This window comes from Emydura macquarii, unplaced genomic scaffold (genome assembly GCF_026122565.2).
Source record: "Emydura macquarii macquarii isolate MOO-44397 ecotype Brisbane River unplaced genomic scaffold, CSIRO-AGI_Emac_v2 contig_2897, whole genome shotgun sequence".
Taxonomy (NCBI): Eukaryota; Metazoa; Chordata; order Testudines; family Chelidae; genus Emydura; species Emydura macquarii.
In genome coordinates this window covers 36,136,401-36,147,620 of record NW_027133034.1, presented here as the reverse complement: position 1 = coordinate 36,147,620, position 11,220 = coordinate 36,136,401, and the positions used below count along the sequence as shown (strand labels likewise).

Below are 11,220 nucleotides of genomic sequence, written 5' to 3'. Positions count from 1 at the left end.
GACATATGCTTCTGTAAGTGAGGCAGGCAGACAGAATGCTTTTATATTTCAGACCCACGGGGACTGATCCTGCTGTCACTGACTCCCATTGACTTCAAAAGTGAAAGATCAGACCCACAATTTTATCTTCTGTATTGCCAGAGAAATCATCTATAATTCTCTGTATACAATAAAACACATACTTTCTTCTTTCCCCCTCTGCCCCTTTCTCAGGGATGAGGCTGCTCATTCTTCATCAATCTAATTACGTTTCATATTTCCTAGCTAAATGAATCCATAACTTGACTTTATCTTGTTTTCTTTAAAAATGTTAAGACCACACATTCTGGGCTCTGCTAACATACTGTATTATGCTATTACCAGACAAATGTAATTTTAACATCACATCACATACATGTTGCAGCTGTTGTTGGAACATGCCTTTTAAAAAATACTTTATTGGATGAAATCGTCTCTTTCTCAAGAAAAATCTGGTGCTTTAATATAATTTATTATGCCTTTTAAAATTCTGTCTGTTTGATAAAAGCTCTGATATATTATAAATAGCTGTAAAGAAAATATAATTTAAAATTCTGACAGAAAACATTTTAGTCTTTTTTTCGTTATACATTTTCACAAAACCCACACAGGCACCAAGAAAAGACTAACAATAAAAATAATTTACGTCTGTACAATATACTCTGGGTTGGAAAAATTCAAGAGACAGATTTTCATCAGGTTAGTTTTAAAGCTGCTCTCTGATGAAACTTTGGCTACAACATGGGGACTGGGCTTAAAGCAAAGGAAAAGTCATGCATATTCCACATGGTTAACATGAGCACTGCATTCATCGACTGGCCATTGTTACTGCTGTTGCTGTCAAAGGTGTGCAGTAATCATTTTCACCTACAACACTGAGGACTAGCTGTAACTGCTATTCCTCAAGGAAAGCAGTCTCTAAGAATCTTGACACAACAGGAGAGCTGGATTTACACAATGACAGCTAGGTGAAATTTGGAGCTGAAATTTTGTCTGGCAAAAAATGCAGATTTGGTGACACCGAACATGTAGTGAATTTGTGTCGATTTTGTCTTCCTGTTCATGTAAAAAAGAGAAAAGATCTGAAAATGTCAAAACATTTTCTCTGGATATTTTTTTAAGTGCAACATTTTGATTTTCAATTTGAAGTGCCTTTTTTATTTGAAATTTTCTTCACTTTTCTTTAAAAAAGCAACAACCTGAAAAATACTTGAAATTGAAATGAAACATTGTCTTTTGAATCAAACAAAATGTTTTGTTTGACCCAACACAATATTTTTCCACTTTTGGGTTTAATGAAAATTTTGAAAGGTCTTGGCTTGAGTCTAACCGGAATTTTTTGGAATTGCCCGTGAACCAGAAAATCAGCTATTCCTTCAGCTCTACACACATTCTAGCAGTAGTGTGTTCTTTACCCAGTAGCTCCCAGTTCCAAAACTAAAACATGGGTGGAAATTATTCTGCATTTCTCCCTGACCAGTCCTACCTCTCAAATTAATCATTTTATCTTTCTTCATGGTCAGTTTATCTCTAAACTGCCTGTCTCTCTAAGTGCTAGTGGAATTAAAGGATATCATAAGAATGCTTTTTGGTTTGGACCACTTCAACATTTTCGACCACTTTCCATGCTAAAGAAAATGTTGCAAATTAGCACAAAGAGAGGAGGAGATTTAATAAAAGACAGATCAAACAGGGAGTCACCACCTTGAGATGTGGGGTGGAATGTGATTCTCCTCTCACTCACACTGGTACAAATCAGGAGAAATTCCTTACATCAATTGAGTTACATCGGTGTAAAGCTGGCATCGTGCAGAATTAGGCCCTATAAATGTAGGCTATTATCAGAATGAATGAGAAACAAGCAATTTTCAAAGCTGTTATAAAAGAAATCCTGCTATTTTGTATTGGTTATTTTAACAGTGGTTATTGGTAAAGTAACCAGGTTTTGTTTTAAATAATAGAATTTAACAACAGCTTTGAAAGTCTGTGTCCAATCTGATGAAGTATTAGCAAAATGTCAAGCTCCTAGTTTCAGAGATACCAGCATCATTTACAAAATGGAGATACTGAAACAGTGACAAGTATTTCTAAAAGCTGTTTGGAAAATACATTTTGATTAGATAGATAGATAGATAGATAGATAGATAGATAGATAGATAGATAGATAGATAGATAGTAAAATCTAGTCATTATCTATTCAGGTTTCTTTGGCATTGTAGAGAAACATTGCATTTTCCATTTCACTTAGAGTCTTTGTATTCCCCTGCCCAGGGTTTCCTCAAATTTTAGATGGATATTCAGCTATGTGCTATTTTTTGACTCTATGAGCAACAAAACATACCCATCTTGATTTCAATTAAACTAAAATGTATGAAACATTGCTAACATCCACTGCCCCCAGCACATTTTGTTCCAGATTTCATCTTCCTACCTTAGATAAGATGATCTGACCCCTCCACCAGACAATCCTCACAATTTGAATAAAATCTTCTGGATGCAGCACTTTATTTGACAAGAGTTGCTGCTACCATTCTGAGGGGATTCTCTCAATACCTCTATGCCTCCTCTCTTTTCTATTCTGACTGCTGACCTTTTGTTTTTCTCTTCCTTGTCTTTGACTGCCGCCTCCTCTTTACTCACATTCCAGCTAATCCGTCCCCCCCCCCCCCCCCACTCACCTATTCTTTCCCTTTTTTGGGCCCATATGATTTCTTCCTATCTTGTTTTATTCTCTCTGTCCATTTTGCCCTCAGCCCCCTGAAAGATTTAAGAAATGTTGCAATCAGTCATTGGTACTCCCAGATCCAGTCTTGCCATGTTCTCTGTGAATGGGAGGGCCTCTCCAGAGGCTGCAGTGATATTGGGGAGAAGACAAGGTGATCACAGAAAATGCAATATTTCCAATACTATAATTAATGATTCTGAAATCTTTTATGCCAATGTGACTCTGGTTTTCATGTAAATCAGGAGTAACTCCATTGGTGTGTGATCTGAATCTAGTCTAATACTTTCTTCAAGCCATGGATAGGAAGGATCAGTTAATCTCCTGAATTCTCTTGATTTATAAATGTCTGCCCAGCTCAAACCCATCACAAGCATGCTGGCTGCTCTAGAATCTGCACTGAGACAGCGTGTGCAGCCAGCATTAAATCTTGTGAGAATACCAGGTGTGAGAAGGACTGATATACTCATTACAGGGAAGATGATATTTTCCCATTCCTTGGCAGGTCCCACAGCACTGGCAGTTCAGTTCATAACCACTGCCTGCTAAAGGAATAAAGTGGGAAAGAATAGGGAAAGGTAAAATAGCTGGAAGTGGAGCTGTAGTGTTTTCAGAGGAATATAGTAGCATTTCATGCCAGAGGGAAAAAACTACCTCATTTGGTGATCATGAAGATGAGCTTTAAATAGAGCAATCACTGATACCTTTCTTCTTAGTGCCTCATCACTAACAAGTTACACTTCCTTCCTGTTTCCCACCCTCCTTGACATCCTGATTAAGTACAAAGCAATCAAAGTGGTAATCACATGACTAAAGTGTAAAGTAGACATCAGAAAAGGGCCGTGGGGATGGGAAGCATGAATATTTCCAACTCAGTATCATGCCCTACATTTTAGTTTTCTTCATTCAGAATATCAACCAATGCTTGCAGCAGTCTATCATCTCTATGTTTGTATGGTTTGGCATTGTAAAAAAGATCAACGTAGTCACTGTACAGAGTGTCCTCAGAGTCTTTTAACTGGGAGGGTTTGTTTAATTTTTCAAGGGCTTGATAGAAATGTTCATACGGAATATTTAACTTTTCATTTGGAGTCTTCTTTGGTGCTCGATTCTGGGCCATCTGCCGGCTAAAAGCACTTTGCAATAGACGAAGCATTGCCTCTGATGGGATTTTGTCTCCCATGTTATCAGTGCTGCTGCTGGTACCTTCAGTGACCTTGGGTTTTTCACTCAGTTTCTCTTGAGTGGTATGATCCTAAAATACAGAACAGTACCAAAAGTGTTAGGTATCCATGAAATGCTGACTGAAGTTGACCTGGTTATGAATAGGGATTTGTGTGTATGAATAAATGCTACTTTGATCATTTAGGAACCACTGGCACCAGGAAAAGGATTACAAATATCTTGTACAACATGTATAATATCCCAAATGACTAACAGATCATTGAAGTGTACATTTGGACTCTACTAGGTGGTGTCCTGCTCTGCGTACCTAGCCACCATCCCACATTATTCAGTGATCCCTGCAGATCTTAAAAGGTAAGCACATTTGGATTGGGTAAGAACTTGGAAAGGACACCTCTAAGGAGGTAGTGCATGAAGTTGTGACTTGGTAGGTAGCATTTTTCCCTCTCAAGCAGGATTAAGCCAATGCCTCAAATTAGTGAAAAAAGTTGCTGAAGGTGCTCTTTCAGATGAGACATGAAATCGAGGTCCAGATAACTTGTGGTCATTGCACATCTCATGGTGAGAGGAAGGTTAATGCCAAACTCCATCTTGGACAGTTACATTCTGCCCACCAACTTCCCCTTGCACTGTCAGCTGAATACGGGTTTACTTCTCTTCAAGTTATACACTGTTGTGCGCTATTGCTGTGCTGTGACACAACTGTTTCAGTGGCTGATGAATTGACACCTATATATCCTACGGATATAACACCTACCTATTAGGAGTGGTATGAGACTATGTAGTTGATGCCTGTAAAGTGCCCTGAAGACTTTCAGATAAGCAGGCATTGTAAAAGTGCAAAGTATTTTAATCATTCGCATCAGGCACCAACTGCCAGATACAGAGGCTTGAAACATTTCTGTTTTTCAGAAATATTTAGCAGTTCACCTCCAAGCAAAGAAAGAAGAGAAAAAGGAACTGGAGGCCATAGCTCTAGTTACCAGAACAACATTCAGGATCAGAGAGTCCCTAAACTACATAGAACCATTTGTGGTTTGCATCATTCCAAAACTCACTGCAGGGACCAGAGCTGGTATGCTCTTGTAGGGCCTGATCCTATTCCCACTGGAACCATTGTAAGTGATTAAATCCTAAAAGTTAGCTTGATTGTTGGAGGAGTTCCCCCTCACAAATCAGCTTCTTTACAGACTGAGTGGATAGTTCGTTTTTAGAACTGATCATATAAAATTATCACTAGATCCCTCATGTCATGTCATATCAAACCACAAGGTAAATTAAACAGTCCATTGTTGGTATGGCTCACAACGCAATACTCACAAATGAACAAGGCCTGGGTGAAATGAATATAGAGAGATAGGCATATTCATAAAAGCAAAACCACCATTTTTTCTAAATTGTTTTAAGAAATAAAAGGCAAATATGTAGGAAAACAACACAAAGTGACTGATACCTCTACAAAGTCTGCCATCTTCTCCACTCCTCTTCTGTCATTTTGCACAGCATTGTAGGATGTGTATACACGAGGCTGCTTCATGTGTTCAGGTTGGGTAGAAGTGCCATGCAAAATCAATTTCCAGTTCACAATTCTCCCTTCATTTTGCATTCTCCTAGACTAAAGGACAAGTATTAGTATTGTATTAGCATAGACTCAGGGGATGAGAGAGAACAAGAGAGAGGACAGCTGATGTCAACAAAGCCAAGAGTCACATGAATGGTGTATAATACTTTTAAAATGTAAATTTAGATGCTGATTTACAAGTATTGAAAGATACTGCCGATATGATATATAATGTATGATGCACAGCAGAATGTGAGAATGAGTCCAGTGACTCCAAACTACCCCAAATATGCCAAAAGTACATGTATGTTTTTAATTAGTATCATTATCATTAGCTCCATCATTACAGGTGGCAATACAGTACAGAATGTCAAAAAGTACTAAACCAGATGATATTTCATCTTGTTAGTACTTTTCCTCTAAGTGATTTCTGCACTGTGAGCATTAACTTTTTAATAATGTTGTACAGTCAAGGGTGTGCACAAGGGGGGTTAAGCAGGGGCACGGCTCCTGCAATAATTATCGGGGGCACAGAACTCCTCCGGCCCCAGGATTGCGGGGCCAAGGTACAGAGCGAGCTCCTAACAGGGTGGGGCAAGTGGAGAGGAGAGCAAGCTCCTCCAGGAGCACAGGATGTGCCCCTCTGAAAGGAGTCAAAGCTCAATCCTTGCGCACACCCGTGTACAGTAGTAGTAGCTTGAAACACTGCTCACTACTGCAAGCAATGAATTCTGGGACCATGACTGTGTAGTACAGTGATTTTAAAATCTGAAAAGGGAAAAGTCAAGTATGGAGTTTTCTCCATGCTTTTAACAAACATCTTTGGAGTTCTTGCTCGGCTGTCTACTTGAACTAAGGCAGCTGCTGAAGATCCAACTGTTCTAATAAAAACCCTACATTACTGGCCTTGAGATTTAAAGGCAACTAACATTTAAAATTAGCGGTAAATCCAAGAGAGGATTTCGCTGGGAGCTGTAATTACAAGTAGGGTTCAGTAGTGTGAGAAATTGTTTCTGGAAGAACAAAAAGTGCTACACGCTGAAGAAATGGTGTGTTGTTTTTCAGGAAGGGAGAGGCTGGGGATTTTTGAGAGTTCAGGTGTCTCTTCTTTGAAGATGGGACACGGCTATCCTTCCAGCTCAAAACAAAATATACACATTCCAAGAAATGTTATGCCTTGTTACGATGAGCTGTTGCTTAGGGTACCTCTAACCATGGGAATATCTGCCAAGCCTACAAATTCTACAGGTAGTATTAACACTACTCCAGAGCACCCTGTGGAGAATAATTTTTGCTTCTGCTGCCTTCTCCACTTGCTAGCTGCTTGGCTTTACCCTGCTGCTTACAAGTTCCTCTCATTCCGCTATGCACCATGTATTTCTCTACATGCTAATCCCCCAATTAAAGATGTTCCACAGAGAAAAACAGAATCAGTGTTCCTTTTCCAGGACTGAGGTCTAAAGGATAGAGCCTGACAGGTGTTGAGCACCTTCAACTCGCACTGATTTCTGTAGAGACTAGGGATGTAAAAGTTAGTCGCATTAAAAACCCATTTAAACGGTTAAACACGTGGGGGGGAGCTGTGGTGAGCTTGGCCCCTCACTGCCACTCCTCACTCCCACCCCCACCCTGCACTGGGCTCTGCGCCTCCCAACGAGCAAGAGCTGCCCAGCTACTCTCACTCGTGGGGAGCCAAGCTCTGCAGCCACTCTCCCCTCCCCCCAGTTTAATCGGTAATCAGCTGTTTAAAACATTTAACCAGCTGATTACCATTTGAACCCTTGAGCTTTTACATCCCTAATAGAGACCAAAGGGGTTGGATGCTCATAAGTCTCAGAGGAGGTGCTCAGAACCTAGTAGGATCTGCCCTTAGTGACAAGCTTATTACCAAACAACTTCAGTGAAATTCTCAGGAGGTGAGTGAGCAAGCTTGGATTGATTGCTTTCCCTTTAAAGAGAATGATTTCTCAGTCATCTACCAAGTAGCATTCTCCTCAAACCTCTCACTGTTGTAATCCATATTCCCATATGGTTTAGTAAACATTTATTATTATGCATCTCTAGCTTTACTGGCTATAATTCTTGTGGGCCATTCATTACTATGAGAGAGAATAAAGAGGTAGATGTAGATAGAATTGCTCTCTGACGTCAGTAGGAATTAATAAATTCATAAGCTTTTGAGGCAATGAAAATTATGCACACATACCAAGAAGAAGCTAGACCTCTCCTTGTGCTTTACTCCACAGGAAACTCTAATTTGCAAGTAATCCATTACATATTCCACTTCAAAATCATATAAAGATTGCATTAAATGGTTATTCTTCAGCCATAAGAGGAGTATGCACAGTGTGATAAACTATTAAAAGCTAAATTCTGCTGATAGTTGCACTTTCATGAGGTTACCCTGGTTTTACACTTATGTAACAGACAGCTGAATCTGGCCCTGTCTTGTGAGTTTGTATCTCTTTAGCCAGGTGTATGCTTTGTTTTGTTTTTAAATAAACTATATTGTTAGTTTTTTGCTGAACAAAATCCAGCTGTTCTCCATACTGGATGGTGTTAGTGATCCACTGGTCTATGTCGCCTACTCATATATGTGGCTAATTAACACATAAACACATACTTACCACATCAGTAATTCTCAAAATCCAAGTGCCTGTTGGATTCTCTCCCCATGTGTGAACAGACATGAAGTCCCAATTTTTAAAGCCATTGGGAGACTTATCTCTCTCTCTTTCAGCCAGTAAGACAGTGTTGGTGCCTGTGTTAGCAAAACAAACAAATATTAATGGAGTTAATGAGCATCCATGGATTTTGTTGGACTACAGCTCCTGTAAATCCTCACCTGGTATCTACTCTCCACTGATCACATTTTAAAGAGATTTCTGCCTGTCACCAAAAACTGTTAAATAATACCCATGCTTCCTTTAAGATTGAATAGCTCATTTGAGTGTTGATCCAAGGCTTTCTGTATCTTTTATACTATCAAACCACCAATTGCACTCTACTCTAACCTGGAGAAGGTGCTAATTTACATTTGCTTTTGGTTTGATCATGGGATGGAACAATGTTACTTCTGGATGTTAGCTGTTAAACCATTTTCAAAGCAGGATTTGCTACAGAGGGTTGCAATTAACCCAGGAGAGATCATGGAGCGAGTATCAGTACCATACCAGCATGGCTCAAACCTCCTAACACATAGTAATATACACCAACAAGAGAAGAGCTTGCAGGAATTAGGAAGGGCATATCATGCTTTCCTACCTTATGATGTCATTTAGTAACAAAAAACAGAATTGGGGAAAGATTTCTCTGCGGGTCAACTTCTTCTCACAATGTTTGCATGGATGTAAATGAGAGCAAAATTTGTCACTTTGTTTTCATTGAGTGTGGAGTATATCTTGAGCCATGTCTACATTATGGGCACTACAGTAGCACAGCTGTGCTGCTACAGCCATGCTGCTGTAGCGCTGAAGTGTAGGCACCTCCTATCTTTCTGAATGGCAGCAGCTAGGCCGGTGGAAGAATTCTTCTGTTGCCCTAGTCATGTCTACCCCAGGAGTTAGGTTGGCATAGCGATTGCTCTCAGAGGTATGAATTTTTCACATCCCTGCATGCTGTAGCTATGCTGACCTAACTTTTAAGTGTAAACCAACCGCATACTCGGGCCAAGTCTACAATATCGGGATTTTAATGGCACAGTTATGGTGCCATAGCTATGCTGCATAACTCATAGTGCAGATACAGCCTACAGTGATGGAAAGAGTTTTCCATTGCTGTAGTAGCACCATTTCCCTGATCAATGGTAGGTAGGTTGAACGGAAGCATTCAGAGTTAAGGTTATACTTGAAAGAAATCCAAATGAGTTAAGGGATGAAAATGCACAACCAAAACAACCCTAACTCTGCCTTCCAGTGAGACCATTCCAGAACCATCTGATTAGCATTAATGCATTTGAGTGTTTGTGGTCCCAGATTAGACAACACTGATTTTAAAGGCCATATTCGACTGCTGCCCCTCAACCCTGGCACAGTTAAGATTACTTGTTCGATATATATTTTTAAATGCACCCATCACTGTAATATCCATGTGCCCGATACAAACATAATGCCTCTACACATCCTATTCAGGTGATGCAGTTGATCATCACCACCCCAGAGCTCCATTGGCTCACTGAGGCATTGTCTGGCCCATACAGAGCATAAATTACAAGCTGGTGTCCTACAGAACCCCCCAACATGGGCTATACACCCACAGCATTGGGACACTACACCCAGAAGTCTTGTCTCTGGAATTTGGGACATCAGAAAACGATGCCTCAATACTAGCCAATCACTGTTTCCAACCTTGCAATATCATTTTCATTTAGGGTTGCCACCTCTGAGGTACAAAAGAAGGAACATCTGGAGTGATTCTGAGTCTGGAAAGCTGGAGAGCTGGCAGTGTCTCCTGAGCATCCTTACAGAAATCTCAGGACAGCTACCTCAAAAAAGGGACGATCCTCGGAAAACCTGGAAAGGTGGCAACCTTACCATTGGTATCATCTTCAGTCCTCATTCTGAGATCTTTGCTTTCAAGAATAACTTAAAAGACATGGAGGTAGAGAGTGGGGCATAGGCTGTCAAATCTCTGCCTTCACCATATGCTCTCTTCAGGAGTGGCATTGAGGATCTGGATCTTTAAGGGTTGAGCTTCCTAGATGGAATCTGGGCAGGGTGCTGTGAAACTCCTGTTTGTTCTGCACAGCCATTTGGAACTGGACATAGAATAAAGCAGAGTCCTTGCAAGCACCTGAAGCAGTGAGAGATCACGCCATGCATGCACCTTTTTGGAAGTCATTATTTTTTGCTAGAATGTATTCAGCCATTTCTAACACAGGCAGATTAATTGATTTTTGATATAAAGGTTAATAAGATCAATGTCTTACACTACAACAGCAGAAATGTATCATTTCTTTGAACACCTTTGTTTGCCTCCTGTACCTGATGGGGAAGTGAGGGTGACGTGAAGATCACCTCTGCGGGAATATTCAATCGTTGCTTCAAACTGCACGTGCTCCAGAGATGTAACAGAATTCTCTTGTCCTTCACAAGCTTTTGTGGGAATTTCAATGGTTACTTCTCCATTTGCTCTTAATAACCTAGCGAAGATAAAGGGATTATTTGGTTACCTACTAGCTTATTACATAAAGTCCAGTGGATGTATTTTACACCTATATCACGAATGACCAGACTAGGAAGATGTAAGGACCAATTCTGCACTCCTTGCTCATCCAGCACTACCAGTGGAACCCTTGAGAGTTCTGACTGCACAAGGAATACAGAAACCATCCACACTGTTTAAACCGTCTGGGCTTGATTTCTTCCACACACTATGGAGGCAAAAAAGCTTGATAATCGATACGTTCTTTCAAGGCTTAATGGCTCCATTGTTCTGCAAGAGACTCCTAAAAGACAGTCTCTTCAAACAACAGCATCACATGTGTGTATCAGATCTACATGTTGTTTGCCTCAGTAAAATCACCAGCAGGCATATTACTGTATAGTTAAAATGGCTGGGAAAAGCTGCAGCGGCTGTAGCCCTCTGAATCATCTGCGGTAAATTCCACTTCCTAGAATGGAGCCTACATCTTCCCTACATTTTCAAAGCATTGTGCGTGGTTTTCTCTGTACAATTCTCATTAACTTTAATGAGAATCTGGTGCTTGAATCCCTACACAATGCATTAAAAATGT

General features: G+C 40.2%; 1 protein-coding gene across 1 annotated transcript in view; it reads right to left on the bottom strand.

The window, feature by feature from the left end:
• Positions 1-323: 323 nt before the first annotated feature.
• The window catches only part of PCSK1 (proprotein convertase subtilisin/kexin type 1), a 33,857-nt gene continuing 22,960 nt past the window's right edge, over positions 324-11,220 (bottom strand). The window contains exons 11-14 of the mRNA XM_067568664.1: positions 10,469-10,626; positions 8,114-8,247; positions 5,379-5,540; positions 324-3,995 (exon numbers count right to left, since the gene is read on the bottom strand). Coding sequence (XP_067424765.1) covers positions 3,633-3,995; positions 5,379-5,540; positions 8,114-8,247; positions 10,469-10,626 — 817 coding nt within the window. The 3' untranslated portion in view covers positions 324-3,632. The remainder of the gene's footprint in view (positions 3,996-5,378; positions 5,541-8,113; positions 8,248-10,468; positions 10,627-11,220) is intronic.